General features: G+C 40.0%; 1 protein-coding gene across 11 annotated transcripts in view; it reads left to right on the forward strand.

Annotated features, from left to right (window-relative positions):
- The window catches only part of LOC117758388, a 29,217-nt gene that overhangs the window by 7,654 nt on the left and 5,389 nt on the right, over positions 1 to 16,174 (forward strand). For 5 of the 11 annotated variants that reach the window (XM_034580009.1, XM_034580014.1, XM_034580010.1 and 2 more), the window contains 2 exons: positions 443 to 476; positions 755 to 1,321. In XM_034580009.1, the coding sequence (XP_034435900.1) occupies positions 443 to 476; positions 755 to 793 (73 nt within the window). In that variant the 3' untranslated portion in view covers positions 794 to 1,321. Of the gene's footprint in view, positions 1 to 442; positions 479 to 754; positions 1,322 to 4,966; positions 5,086 to 14,976; positions 15,022 to 15,154; positions 15,241 to 15,757; positions 15,871 to 16,174 lie in introns of those variants that run through there. The other 6 variants (XM_034580011.1, XM_034580012.1, XM_034580013.1 and 3 more) reach the window with 4 other exon arrangements.

Below are 16,174 nucleotides of genomic sequence, written 5' to 3' on the forward strand. Positions count from 1 at the left end.
CACCAGGTTTTTTTTACTCCTGCTGAAAAACAGAGAAACTGTCAGAGGCACAAACCAACTCTTTGGTGGAAGTAAGACATGTTTGTGGTTGTTTAGGTAATGAGCACTAGATGGGAGCAGTGGACAGAGCAGAATAACCTGAAGGTGTAATATTAACCCCCAATAATAATTAACCCATTTTTATCATACTTCCTTATCAACATTTGTATTTGTTGTGTTCTGGGAAGTACATTGAACGACACTAACCTGATGAAAGGTGCTATACAGATTGATTGATTGACTGACTGACTGACTGACTGATTGATTGATTGATTGATTGATTGATTGATTGATTGATTGATTGATTGATTGTATATCCTACAGATCCGGGTGGTGATGATGCAGTGACCTACAGCACTGTGGAAGCTCCCTCCTCTTCTACTGGACCCTCAGCTGATCCCAGCAGCCATGGAGAGACTCGTCCCGGTGATTCCTCCACGGAGCAGCAGTGAAGACAGGGTGAGAGGACTGAGTCTGTGGGACAATGAAATCAAAAGCCGGTTTATTTCCATCCTTAAAGTGTCTGTAACAGACATTTAAATTGTCAAAGTAAACAAAGTGACTCCTTGTGTCTGTAATTTACCTCGAGATGCTGTTTCCTTCTTCCTTCTCAGGTCCCAGTTAAAGATGGTGGTGAAGGTGATGCCTACAGCACTGGTTCTCAAACTCTTTTCAACAATGTTCCCCCTTTGAAATATGTTTTCAGCCAAGTGCAACACAGCATCAGTATCAATGTATCTCACCAAAGCAATAAGCTGTGTCTTTCCACTGACGTCTGTCCATTCATCCAGCTGCAGTGAAAATGCTTCAGCAAGTTTTTACACAACTTCATCAACAATGTCTGTTCCCATCGTTTCTATTCTGCAGCAACGGTGTCATTTGACAAAGGCCCAGTTTAGAACTGATCTGCTGTGTTTGTGTCCAGCATCGTCTCGTCAGTACAGCAGCGGCTGGAAGTAGCAGGTCCTCAGCTGTGGTGAAAGGCCTTTTGGCTTCAGCATGAGAAGCCTCCAGTGCTTTGGCTGATGTTGTGGAGACTTTTCACATCGTTTCTTGTGAAACTATGAAGTCAGACTGTTTCTTCTTGAGAAACTCTGGTGTCTTACCGACATGACACTGATGTTTTGTGCTGAGATGTCGCTGCAGCTGCGCTGGCTTCATGTAACTGTTTGCTAACTTTTCCTCACAGAAAATGCACAATGCTTTGGGCGGATTGCAGCTCGTCGAAGTAAATCCCATTAAAACATATTCTTCATGATACTGGCGACATTGTGTTGGCTCTGTTTTCACTTTCTTGTTCACTTCCTTCTCCTTGTTTTCAGCTGCGTTGCTGCTACGTTTCAACCACGAATCCATGTTTGTTGATTTCGTTGTTCAGAACTGAAACTGGCTTCATCACAGTGAACAAACGTCGTCATGAACGTAACTTGGGAAACGATAACATTGAAAATAGGAATATTTACTATGAAATGTGGTTTATTGAAATTACATTTACATTTTTATAGAACTAATAATTATCTTACATTTAAAAAATAAATTTCAAGTACCCCATGCAGTACTCCAAAGTATCCCTAGGGGTACTAGCACCCCCATTTGAGAATCACTGACCTACAGCAGTGTGAAGTTTTCTTCTTCTGCTGGAGCCTCCAGTGACGTCCACGCCACCGTCAACAAGCCCAAACCAAACAGAGACCACAGCACCTGAGAGACATTTACCTGCGTTGTGTCTTCACTCATCCCAGAAGACCAAGAATAAAGCCAGAGTACACCGACGGTTTGATCTGCAGTTATTTATCCATACATGAACCAACATTTACTTGAATCTCTGCTGTATCTGTTTTCTTTTAACATTTCATTTCCATGATAATGTTCAGGAGTTCATGTAAAAGCCTTTCTGTCCAGAGGGGGGGGGCTGTAAGGGAACTAGTTGGTCAACGTGAGAAACAGGAACCTCACGTTCATGTCACTGTTTCTTCTGAATTCTTCTGATAAATGGTATATTTTCTTTTGTAGAATTTATTATTTACTTTATAACCAGACCCAAGGTCAGATTCTTGTTGAGTTTAATGCTGATTTTGTTGTATCTTTGTTTGTGTGTTAACAACAGATTTCATTATAAAGACTGGATACATTTCTTTCTTTCTTTCTTTCTCTCTTTCTTAATCAATGAGTAGGAAGTGGGTGCAGCTTCTCGTTTCTACTGAAGAAACCGTGATGCTCGTCACACTGAATGATGTGTTCATGTAGTTTCAGACACAGTGAAGTTAAAGATGTGACCATATGTGACAACGACTCTGAGACATGACGGACGGTTACTTATTCATTTACTTTATTGGTCCTCAGGCAAACTAAGTTCAATCCACAGCTGGAAACCACAGAATCACATTTGATTCACGTTAACATTTTGAAGCCCAAGTCAATAATGTTATTAAATCTTATTACAGAAAAATCCTCCATGCACATGTGACCTGAACAAATGTTTAAATAGCTCTTGACTTCATGTGTTTGAATATGAACCTGAATAAGTTACATTAATTCAGTAACTTCAAGATAAGTTTGCAATTTTTTATTATATTTTTAACACAGGAAAAAAACAATATACATGTGACAGCTATTCAAGCTCGACCACCTGTAAAATATAAAAGTCCAGATGTGAAGTTGCTCCAGAGGTGACGTGTGTCGTCCTTTATTTGGACTGAATCTACTGATATTTGCATCACTCATGTGAATGAGTGACAAGTGTCTGAATCTAAAAGTCGCCTGCTGCACATTAGTTCATCGTAAAATATTCACACAGTCTCTGGTCGACGGGGGAAAGTCGGTGCTGATGGATATTTTCTCTACATGCAACTAGCACATGACGACAGAGGAGACGTGTCACTGAGGGGAAGTGATCAACAGGAAGTAAACGCCACATTTCACTTTTTACTAAGAACCGAGAAGCAGAAAAGAGAAAGAAGAAGAATGGATGAAATCAAACGGATTAAAATGTCTTTACATCTGCTACTGGTGCTGATTCAGTTTACAGGTAAGAATAAATACACTTACAAAACTTTATCAGTGTGAATAATAAGAATAATACCAGATTGTCTGTGTTTGCTTTTAAAAGTGAAGAGTTTCACTGATGTGTTGTGGCACAAGTCTGGCACATTCAGGGGACTGATATTTATGAGTACTCTGATATTGTAGTTGTGTATATTTGTGTTCTGGATCATTCCTCATATTTCAATCTGCTGTGTATTGCTTTCTGTCTAATTGTGGTTATTTGCTCTAGTTTGAGTCACCTGCTCCGTCTACTGTGATAATGAGCTGATGATGTCACTTCTTCAGTCTCGTTCTTCCTTTGCTTTACTTCTACTTTGTCGCCTGATGAAGGCCAGTGTGCTGCAACATGTAGTTGCTTTGTTATGCCTCTGAGCCAACGACCTTCAGGAACACTTTGAGGGGAATTCCTTCAAATGTGGGACAAACATTCAGTTTAACACAACGATGAACTGATTAGACTTTGGTCGTCCAAGGTCAAGATCGCTGTGACTTTACAAAGCACATGTTTTGCCTTGTGAACGCGATATCTCCGTTACACCTCCAGGGAATCTGTGTAAAGTTGGTACAAACGTTCTCTTGGACACAAAGATTAACTGAGTTGATTTTGGAGGTCAAAGGTCAAGTTCACTGTGACCTCACAAAACCCTCTTTCCCTCATGAACATGTTGTCGAGAGAATCTTTTCAAGTTTGACACCAATGTTCCCATTAACTCACGGTTTAACTGGTTGGATTTGGTGGTTAAAGGTCAAGGTTTCAGGTTTTTGGCCTCTCGCACATCTCAAGTCTGAATTTCTTCAAATTCTGACCAGTTGTCTCCTCGAATAAAAATTTAACAAATGTACGTAGACTGGAACTGGACTGGTTGGCTGAGGCATTCAAATGCAGGGAGATAACTGTAGTTGATGTTTTTCAGGTTTATCTTGTCAGTCATGCTCCATTTGGTCTTAATTTACAAAGTTATGTTTAAAAGAATCCTCACATTCAGAAGTGTATGAAAATATGAGTCTTTTTCTTGGTTTAGTTTAATTGTTGCTGTCTCTCTCTCATTTCCTCCACAGTGCTCGCTGCCCAATATTCCCACATCATCATCATCAGAGCTGGAGCTGAAGTCACTTTGCCTTGTGACAATGTGAGAGATGATCATGTGAACTGTGGAGCTACTTCCTGGTCCTTCACTGATTCAGAGAGGACTAGATCAGTAAACCTGTTTGTAAACAGGCAGCTCGACACATCCAGGATTTCCAAATCTAAAGCAGACAGACTACGTCTTGCTGCAAACTGTTCTCTGGTTATTAGGGAGGTCACAGCTGAAGATGCTGGTCGATACGACTGCATACAGTTTGACCTGACAACACAACCATATGAACATCATGTGGTTTTTATCTCTGTTGTCAACGGTGAGTAAAAGAGTCTCTTCATAAAAACATTATGATAATTTTGATCATTCTGATGGACATAGTTTCACTCATGTTATCTTTCTCTCACAATATCTGGATCATCACCAGTGACTGAGCAGAAGAGAACTGATGAGGTGACGTTGAGCTGCTCTGTGTCAGCATATGAAAGGTGTGACCTCACAGTGAAGTGGCTGTATATGAATATAGATGTGACTGAAAACAACACTGACCTGAAGACATCACAGTCTTCCTGCTCGGCCAATGTGAGCTTCTCAAAATCCCATTCTGTTTACAAGATGAAGAACTATAGCTCATTAACATGTAAAGTGAGGGATGGTGACAAAGAGGAAAAGTTTGCCTTCATTCCTCCGTCATCAGGTGAGAAAACACAGAACACGATGAACTGCTCCTGATCCAATAAATTCCATTTGTTAATACATTTATTTTTCTTAAGAAGGAAAGAAGAAACCAGCTCCAGGAACAGGTACTGAATATTCACTGCACCTCTCATTCATCTCTGTGCTGCTGCGTGTTGATGGATTTAATGTTAACAACATGTGTAAATACAGGAAGTTGGACTGAACAGAAAACTAAAGCTCTTGTCATTCTGTTGACAGATTGGTGGTGGTACATTCGTCTGGTTGTGGGTTTTGCCACAATCGTAACAATGGTTGTGATTCTCATCAGATGGAGAAGAAACAAGGTGAGAACATTCACAGATGAAAATAAAATGTCACTTATAGAGTTTATACCTCCGACAAGTTTTTATTTATCTCGTAATAACACCATGAAATAATGATGTCATCATAAGTTCTAAAGTTTTAACGTGAAAGTTAAAGTTATGGATGTTTCTTTGTGTTTTGATACATGTTGTTATGCTGTGATGGTTTTGTTAGCACTGCATTAGGTCATTTTACTTTTTAATAATTATTTGCATTGTGTTGTCTCTCTGTCACTATGGTAACCGTGCTACATCCTGACCTGCGGTGTAATACATCCTATTCTGTCTTTGTTTAAATCCATTTTTATCATACTTCCTTATCAACATTTGTATTTGTTGTGTTCTGTGAAGCACATTGAACTACACTAACCTGATGAAAGGTGCTATACAGATGATTGATTGATTGATTGATTGATTGATTGACTGATTGATTGATTGATTGATTGATTGATTGATTGTATATCCTACAGATCCAGGGTGGTGATGATGCAGTGGCCTTCAGCACTGTGGAAGCTCCCTCCTCTTCTACTGGACCCTCAGCTGATCCCAGCAGCCTCTATGCCAACGTCACAATCATACAATAGTAGATTTACATTTGACATCGATATATTTATATTAGGAATCATTTGTTACAACTTTCTGCTGTGAAAACAAAGTCACTCGTAATAATGTGATTCTCATTAGATAGAAAAGAAACAAAGGTGGGAACATTCCCAGATGAAACTGTGATTTAGTTTAAACCACTGCCAAGGCCCGACAGTCTGTAAAGTTTGATATAAAAAGTCACTTTTATCGTGTGAACTGGATTTAACCAGTTTTCAGCCATTTTATTGATTCTTGAAGTTTGTCGTCCAAAAGCTGGAATATTTTATACTGTATCTTCATGTTCTTCTGATCCAGCTGTTATTCTTATACATTACAATGGTGACGTGTTATTTGTAAGAAAATTGTACTTTCTTGATTCTTCTTGTTCTGGGTTTGTTCCTCATGGTTGATGCACTTATTCTAAGTCGCTTTGGATAAAAGCGTCAGCTAAATGAAATGTAAGGAAATGTAATGTATGATGATATGATATGAATGATTGTATATGAACCAATGTGTTGTAAAAAACGTTTTGCCCAGAGTGCCAGAAGGGGGAGCTGTACGTTAAGTTACTGCTGCAATGTTTAAGTAATAATAATAATCATAAGATGGTATATCTTCATATAGATATCGTACGTTTAGCTTAATGAGCCGGCTGTTATAGACATGTTAGTGTTTTATGCTGTGATGTAGATACTGCAGGTTGATACTTCCAGGTTTGAGTTGAGTGACTTTTTAAATGATGTTGATTTATGTTGTGCAATAATGCATCAAACGTGATACCATGAAATGGTGTGCCTCTCTGCATTCAATAAATTTGGTTATCAAAATAAAATATAAAATATAAATATTTTATTATTAATATTAAATAATAACTTTAATTGATTAAAGTTACCTCGGGGCACCACCCTTCAAAGGAAGGGAAAAGATAGCCAATTTATTGATTAAGTCTCATAAAAGTACTAACTACAAATTTGGAACTCTGATTAACAATTAAATTAATAACTATAACCAAAATTACCATATAGATAGTTAGCTAAGTTGAAGGATATGGAGTTCTTGACAGTGTAGAGGTTGGCAAAATTCACTCATGCAACATTAATAAAAAAACATTTGTGAAAGAAAAACATTTATTATGAATATAATAAAGTATAAAAACACAAATTACTAACGGTGTAATTACTAAACAAAGATAGGCATGTGAGTCTACATGTGTGTGTGTCTGTGTGAGTCAGCGTGCTTTCAAAATGGCGGCTGGCCACTTTGAAGATAACACCCTTCCCCCCCTATTGGAATCCTTACGACATGTAGCGGTTGTTGTGCAATAGTAGGTAGACTTGATGTTGGCTAATTATTAATAATCATAAAATATGATTATTAAAATAATAATAAATATTTATTAAAATAATAAAATTATTAATTAAAAACAATAAAGTTATCAATTAAGAATAATGAAATAATTAATGAGAAACAATAAAATTATCAATTAAGAATAATACAATTTGTAATTATAATTTATCAAAGACGGGGCACCACCCTGGTATCAGGGACCAACAATCAATCTGTAAAGATCAGTCTCATAAAATCTCAATATTTACTATTAATGATTGTAAAATGAACAGTGAAGGTTTAAGTTCAAACACTGGCTATCATGTTCCAGCTGTAGTCATACATATGCACAAATAATCACAAAATACCAGTACTTTAAATACAATAGAATTTATTAAAGATAATAACATCAATGTTAATTAATGACTATTATCCTAACAAGAATCCACTATATCAAAGATCACAACACTAGCACTTAACACGATTTATAACACACATGTAATACCTATGTGTGTGTGTGTGTGTGTGTGTGTGTGTGTGTGTGTGTGTGTGTGTGTGAGAGAGAGAAAAGGGGGAGTCAAGATGGCGTACGAAGTCACGGGGGATGACGTTGTATTACTGAATTTAAGATGGCGGTCTAACCGCGTGGTGTCGTGTTACTGAATTCAAGATGGAGGTCTAACCACGTGATTTGACGTAGGATCGAATTCAAGATGGCGGTCTAACCGCGTTGTTTGACCAACAGGAAATGGAGAACAAAGGGATGCTTTTGTCTATCTCGTGGTTCAAAGTGCCGAATGGCGTCGAGATGCGATCGCACTCTCTAAGTCCCCGGACGGGTATAACACGTGAATTATGTGGATGCAGGTCGGAACGTGTGTGCAGGCGGGTTTAGGAGAAAAGAGAGAGAGAGAAAAGGAAACATGCAAAGAGTGATCAGAGGAGATCTCAAACACTTTACCACTCGGTACCCAAGCGGACGAACTAAGATCCGTCCAGCCGTGTACCGATCTTTTAGTGGGTTAAAATCTCCGCAAAATTGGTCTAACGTTAAACGGTGCCGCGATGTGGCCGTAAACGCAGATTCGTCATGACACGCTGGCAAAAAACAAAGGGAATCGGCGGTCCTACAGAAATATACACTCAAATAATAACACAATAATGTTTAAACTAGTCTCTGCCCAGACATAAGCCTCTTACTTGTTGCTGGTCCACGGTTCGTTGATGCGCGAGCGGCACGTTCCGGGAAGACAAGTGAATTGTGTTCGTGGCCTCTAGAACAGCTGATTCGCGCGGTGGCAGCGTGGATTGAGCTGGGCCGGATAGGAGAGAATTCGTCTCGTTCTCCTGGGCGAATGTGTCCTGCCCTTCGTGGCGAATGTTCTTGCTCTTTGTGGCGAATTCACGTGCCCTTCTGCAGGTATGAACAGCTGAGGAGCAGCTGTAGTTGTGGATCCGGAAAAAGTCTGGGGAACTCGGCCGGCGAGTGAAAGACTTTGCCGCGGTTGTTTAAAAAATAAAGCTCAGGTAAAAAAGGGAAGTTCACAAAAATAAAAGGGAATGAACTTAAGGTAAAAATCAAAACACAAACGTTTGGATTGGTTGCTCCCTTTAAGTGTCTGGATCATCTGGAGGAACTGGGAGAGGTTCTGGTCCTGTCTTCAGCGCACGGGAAAAAGCAATGAATTGAGGGGGTTCTCTGTATTTATTACCTGAGAAATGTCCGGCCTCCCTCCAGGGGCTCTCAGCCAATGGAAGGCCCGAGTTTGAACTCGGGCGGCGGTTAAAAAAACATGGAGGCCCCAAAAGCATTCTGGGGGTTTTGGCCTCATGTTAGAGACGAACTCTAGTCAGGCTTCTCAAATGTGTTGTAGGCCTCTCCTTTGTCCTGGGCTCGATCCCAACACGGGGGTCCGAGCTAAGTAGGTGAAGAGTTATGCGTGTGTCTGTGTGTGTGCCAAATTAGAGAAAGTTGCTAGATGCATGCACAGAAGGACTGAAGAGCATAACTAACATTAACTTTCTCAACAACTTGTAACCACAATATCACAACACCACAAATCAAACTTATAAACATCACACAGAATCGAATAAACAGTCTTGCTTAGCCTAGTATAATTATTAAGCCCAGTTGTGTTACCCGTCCGTGGAAAGGGGAAAAAGAGTTGCTGTGCAGTTCGCAGTCCTGTGAAGTCGTCTTGCTGGTTTGTGTGGCTCCCGCCTTAGTGATTCTGTTGAGCTGTGCAGCTCAGTTGCTGGCTGAAGTTTTCCAGCAGGACATCGAGTCGCTGCTTGAAGGGTTGGTAGAGCTTGGAGTACGAGGAGGTTTCCTTGGTGAGATGAGCTGGAAGCTGCACCTTTGTGCTCCTCTCGAAGAGTTGGATGGGAAGAGAAGATGTGAGCTGGAGAAGAGGCTCGACAGCCTTCCCTCCTGTGGAAGGATTGTAGGAAGAGGAAGAAAATAGGGGGAACAGGCCTTATATTGGCCCGGTGACCTCACAGGTCATGGGGTCCAGAGTGACCAATGGGAGTTGAAACCTGTGTCCCTGGGGGGGTTTCACACCTCTGTGTGACGTTGATGCCCCCTGGGAGACTGAGTTCGGGAGGCTCTGGTTTTCTCCAGACAAAGGACATGTGCTCAAGGCTTTTGACTACCATACAGGCCGAAGTGTGGTCTCCCAAAAACCATGCCCCAACATTTACATGCAACAAGATGAACCTTCCCCACCTCAGTCAATATCAGTATTTATAACAATATTTAGTGCTTTTATTAAAAGGGATGTCCTGCAGGTTCCACGTCTCTGAGCCTGTGTGTGTTTTATTGTGACAGGTGTTTGCACCGTTCACCTCGGCCCCCTCACTAACGCTCAGGACTCAGGCCTCTTGCTGTTCCGTGCATCTCTCTGCTCTGCGGCACGACGCTCGACTGGATCTCAACCAGCTCAGTCACAGGGAAACTTACTTTCATACAGTCATTGAAGTTTCAGCCCAATAATCTGAAAGAAAAAGGTCAAAATGAAGCAGAAAATAGGAAGAAATGAGGAAAGCAATTCCCCTGTAATCCTCAGAGAGACAAACTGATACCAGAGTAATAATTATACTGAACACAGTTCTGTGAAACTTACTCTTGATCTGTGGAGTGTTTCTATTATGAAGTTTGTCTCTTGTATTTTGGAATTCCTGGATCCGCCCCTTTGTCCGGCTCCGCCCCGAAACTGACTCAGTTCTTTCTGGACTCATGTTTCATGCTTCCACCAGGTTTTTTTTTACTCCTGCTGAAAAACAAAGAAACTGTCAGAGGCACAAACCAACTCTTTGGTGGAAGTAAGACATGTTTGTGGTTGTTTAGTTAATGAGCACTAGATGGGAGCAGTGGACAGAGCAGAATAACTTGAAGGTGTAATATTAACACCCAATAATAATTAATAATTAATACATTTTTATCATACTTCCTTATCAACATTTGTATTTGTTGTGTTCTGTGAAGCACATTGAACTCCACTAACCTGATGAAAGGTGCTATACAGATGATTGATTGATTGGTTGATTGATTGATTGATTGGTTGATTGATTGATTGATTGATTGATTGAATGATTGATGGATTGATGGATTGATGGATTGATGGATTAATTGATTGATTGACTGACTGACTGACTGATTGATTGATTGATTGATTGTATATCCTACAGATCCGGGGTGGTGATGATGCAGTGACCTACAGCACTGTGGAAGCTCCCTCCTCTTCTACTGGACCCTCAGCTGATCCCAGCAGCCATGGAGAGACTCGTCCCGGTGATTCCTCCACGGAGCAGCAGTGAAGACAGGGTGAGAGGACTGAGTCTGTGGGACAATGAAATCAAAAGTCGGTTTATTTCCGTCCTTAAAGTGTCTGTAACAGACTTTTAAATTGTCAAAGTGAACAAACTGACTCCTTGTGTCTGTAATTTACCTCGAGATGCTGTTTCCTTCTTCCTTCTCAGGTCCCAGTTAAAGATGGTGGTGAAGGTGATGCAGTGACCTGCAGCACTGGTTCTCAAACTCTTTTCAACAATGTTCCCCCTTTGAAATATGTTTTCAGCCAAGTGCAACACAGCATCAGTATCAATGTATCTCACCAAAGCAATCAGCTGTGTCTTTCCACTGACGTCTGTCCATTCATCCAGCTGCAGTGAAAATGCTTCAGCAAGTTTTTACACAACTTCATCAACAATGTCTGTTCCCATCGTTTCTATTCTGCAGCAACGGTGTCATTTGACAAAGGCCCAGTTTAGAACTGATCTGCTGTGTTTGTGTCCAGCATCGTCTCGTCAGTACAGCAGCGGCTGGAAGTAGCAGGTCCTCAGCTGTGGTGAAAGACCTTTTGGCTTCAGCATGAGAAGCCTCCAGTGCTTTGGCTGATGTTGTGGAGACTTTTCACATCGTTTCTTGTGAAACTATGAAGTCAGACTGTTTCTTCTTGAGAAACTCTGGTGTCTTACCGACATGACACTGATGTTTTGTGCTGAGATGTCGCTGCAGCTGCGCTGGCTTCATGCAACTGTTTGCTAACTTTTCCTCACAGAAAATGCACAATGCTTTGGGCGGATTGCAGCTCGTCGAAGTAAATCCCATTAAAACATATTCTTCATGATACTGGCGACATTGTGTTGGCTCTGTTTTCACTTTCTTGTTCACTTCCTTCTCCTTGTTTTCAGCTGCGTTGCTGCTACGTTTCAACCACGAATCCATGTTTGTTGATTTCGTTGTTCAGAACTGAAACTGGCTTCATCACAGTGAACAAACGTCGTCATGAACGTAACTTGGGAAACGATAACATTGAAAATAGGAATATTTACTATGAAATGTGGTTTATTGAACTTACATTTACATTTTTATAGAACTAATAATTATCTAACATTAAAAAAAAAAATTTCAAGTACCCCATGCAGTACTCCAAAGTATTATTTACTTTATAACCAGACCCAAGGTCAGATTCTTGTTGAGTTTAATGCTGATTTTGTTGTATCTTTGTTTGTGTGTTAACAACAGATTTCATTATAAAGACTGGATACATTTCTTTCTTCATTTCTTTCTCTCTTTCTTAATCAATGAGTAGGAAGTGGGTGCAGCTTCTCGTTTCTACTGAAGAGACCGTGATGCTCGTCACACTGAAGGATGTGTTCATGTAGTTTCAGACTCAGTGAAGTTAAAGATGTGACCATATGTGACAACGACTCTGAGACATGACGGACGGTTACTTATTCATTTACTTTATTGGTCCTCAGGCAAACTAAGTTCAATCCACAGCTGGAAACCACAGAATCACATTTGATTCACGTTAACATTTTGAAGCCCAAGTCAATAATGTTAATAAATCTTATTACAGAAAAATCCTCCATGCACATGTGACCTGAACAAATGGTTAAATAGCTCTTGGCTCTCCATGTGTTTGAATATGAACCTGAATAAGTTACATTAATTCAGTAACTTCAAGATAAGTTTGCAATTTTTTATTGTTTTTTTAACACAGGAAAAAAACATGTGACAGAAATTCAAGCTCGACCACCTGTAAAATATAAAAGTCCAGATGTGAAGTTGCTCCAGAGGTGACGTGTGTCGTCCTTTATTTGGACTGAATCTACTGATATTTGCATCACTCATGTGAATGAGTGACAAGTGTCTAAATCTAAAAGTCGCCTGCTGCACATTAGTTCATCGTAAAATATTCACACAGTCTCTGGTCGACGGGGGAAAGTCGGTGCTGATGGATATTTTCTCTACATGCAACTAGCACATGACGACAGATGAGACGTGTCACTGAGGGGAAGTGATCAACAGGAAGTAAACGCCACATTGCACTTTTTACTAAGAACCGAGAAGCAGAAAAGAGAAAGAAGAAGAATGGATGAAATCAAACGGATTAAAATGTCTTTACATCTGCTACTGGTGCTGATTCAGTTTACAGGTAAGAATAAATACACTTACAAAACTTTATCAGTGTGAATAATAAGAATGATACCAGATTGTCTGTGTTTGCTTTTAAAAGTGAAGAGTTTCACTGATGTGTTGTGGCACAAGTCTGGCACATTCAGGGGACTGATATTCATGAGTACTCTGATATTGTAGTTGTGTATATTTGTGTACTGGATCATTCCTCATATTTTAATCTGCTGTGTATTGCTCTCTGTCTAATTGTGGTTATTTGCTCTAGTTTGAGTCACCTGCTCCGTCTACTGTGATAATGAGCTGATGATGTCACTTCTTCAGTCTCGTTCTTCCTTTGCTTTACTTCTACTTTGTCCCCTGATGAAGGCCAGTGTGCTGCAACATGTAGATGCTTTGTTATGCCTCTGAGCCAACGACCTTCAGGAACACTTTGAGGGGAATTCCTTCAAATGTGGGACAAACATTCAGTTTAACACAAGGATGAACTGATTAGACTTTGGTCGTCCAAGGTCAAGATCGCTGTGACTTTACAAAGCACATGTTTTGCCTTGTGAACGCGATATCTCCGTGACACCTCCAGGGAATCTGTGTAAAGTTGGTACAAACGTTCTCTTGGACACAAAGATTAACTGATTTGATTTTGGAGGTCAAAGGTCAAGTTCACTGTGACCTCACAAAACCCTCTTTCCCTCATGAACATGTTGTCGAGAGAATCCTTTCAAGTTTGGCACCAATGTTCCCATTAACTCACGGTTTAACTGGTTGGATTTGGTGGTTAAAGGTCAAGGTTTCAGGTTTTTGGCCTCTCGCACATCTCAAGTCTGAATTTCTTCAAATTCTGACCAGTTGTCTCCTCGAATGAAAACTTAACAGATTAGATTTCAGTGATCAAGTGTCAGAGTGACCTCATGAGTCTGGAAACAAATGTACGTAGACTGGAACTGGACTGGTTGGCTGAGGCATTCAAATGCAGGGAGATAACTGTAGTTGATGTTTTTCAGGTTTATCTTGTCAGTCATGCTCCATTTGGTCTTAATTTACAAAGTTATGTCTAAAAGAATCCTCACATTCAGAAGTGTATGAAAATATGAGTCTTTTTCTTGGTTTAGTTTAATTGTTGCTGTCTCTCTCTCATTTCCTCCACAGTGCTCGCTGCCCAATCTTCCTTCATCATCGTCAGAGCTGGAGCTGAAGTCACTTTGCCTTGTGACAATGTGAGAGATGATCATGTGAACTGTGGAGCTACTACCTGGTTCTTCAGTGATTCAGAGTGGACTAGATCAGTAGACCTGTTTGTAAACAGGCAGCTCGACACATCTCTGATTTCCAAATCTAAAGCAGACAGACTACGTCTTGCTGCAAACTGTTCTCTGGTTATTAGGGAGGTCACAGCTGAAGATGCTGGTCTATACACCTGCAGACAGTCTGACCTGACAACACAAACATATGAAGATCATCTGGTTTATCTCTCTGTTGTCAACGGTGAGTAAAAGAGTCTCTTCATAAAAACATTATGATAATTCTGATCATTCTGATGGACATAGTTTCACTCATGTTATCTTTCTCTCACAATATCTGGATCATCACCAGTGACTGAGCAGAAGAGAACTGATGAGGTGACGTTGAGCTGCTCTGTGTCGACATATGGAAGCTGTGACCCCACAGTGAAGTGGCTGTTTATGAATAAAGATGTGGATAAAAACAACAAAGACCTGAAGACATCACAGTCTTACTGCTCGGCCAATGTGAGCTTCTCAAAATCCCATTCTGTTTACAAGATGAAGAACTATAGCTCATTAACATGTAAAGTGAGGGATTGTGACAAAGAGGAAAAGTTTGCCTTCATTCCTCCGTCATCAGGTGAGAAAACACAGAACACGATGAACTGCTCCTGATCCAATAAATTCCATTTGTTAATACATTTCTTTTTCTTAAGAAGGAAAGAACAAACCAGCTCCAGGAAACTATGAGATGACAACAGGTAATGAATATTCACTGCACCTCTCATTCATCTCTGTGCTGCTGCGTGTTGATGGATTTAATGTTAACAACATGTGTAAATACAGGAAGTTGGACTGAACAGAAAACTAAAGCTCTTGTCATTCTGTTGACAGATTGGTGGTGGTACATTCGTCTGGTTGTGGGTTTTGCCACAATCGTAATAATGGTTGTGATTCTCATCAGATGGAGAAGAAACAAGGTGAGAACATTCACAGATGAAACTAAAATGTCACTTATAGAGTTTATACCTCCGCCAAGTTTTTATTTATCTTGTAATAACGCCATGAAATAATGATGTCATCATAAGTTCTAAAGTTTTAACGGGAAAGTTAAAGTTATGGATGTTTCTTTGTGTTTTGATACATGTTGTTATGCTGTGATGGTTTTGTTAGCACTGCATTAGGTCATTTTACTTTTTAATAATTATTTGCATTGTGTTGTCTCTCTGTCACTATGGTAACCGTGCTACATCCTGACCTGCGGTGTAATACATCCTATTCTGCCTTTGTTTAAATCCATTTTTATCATACTTCCTTATCAACATTTGTATTTGTTGTGTTCTGTGAAGCACATTGAACTACACTAACCTGATGAAAGGTGCTATACAGATTGATTGATTGATTGATTGATTGATTGATTGATTGATTGGTTGATTGACTGATTGACTGATTGACTGATTGATTGATTGATTGATTGATTGATTGTATATCCTACAGATCCAGGGTGGTGATGATGCAGTGGCCTTCAGCACTGTGGAAGCTCCCTCCTCTTCTACTGGACCCTCAGCTGATCCCAGCAGCCTCTATGCCAACGTCACAATCATACAATAGTAGATTTACATTTGACATCGATATATTTATATTAGGAATCATTTGTTACAACTTTCTGCTGTGAAAACAAAGTCACTCGTAATAATGTGATTCTCATTAGATAGAAAAGAAACAAAGGTGGGAACATTCCCAGATGAAACTGTGATTTAGTTTAAACCACTGCCAAGGCCCGACAGTCTGTAAAGTTTGATATAAAAAGTCACTTTTATCGTGTGAACTGGATTTAACCAGTTTTCAGCCATTTTATTGATTCTTGAAGTTTGTCGTCCAAAAGCTGGAATATTTTATACTGTATCTTCATGT

Source organism: Hippoglossus hippoglossus, chromosome 24, assembly GCF_009819705.1.
Source record: "Hippoglossus hippoglossus isolate fHipHip1 chromosome 24, fHipHip1.pri, whole genome shotgun sequence".
NCBI lineage: Eukaryota > Metazoa > Chordata > Actinopteri > Pleuronectiformes > Pleuronectidae > Hippoglossus > Hippoglossus hippoglossus.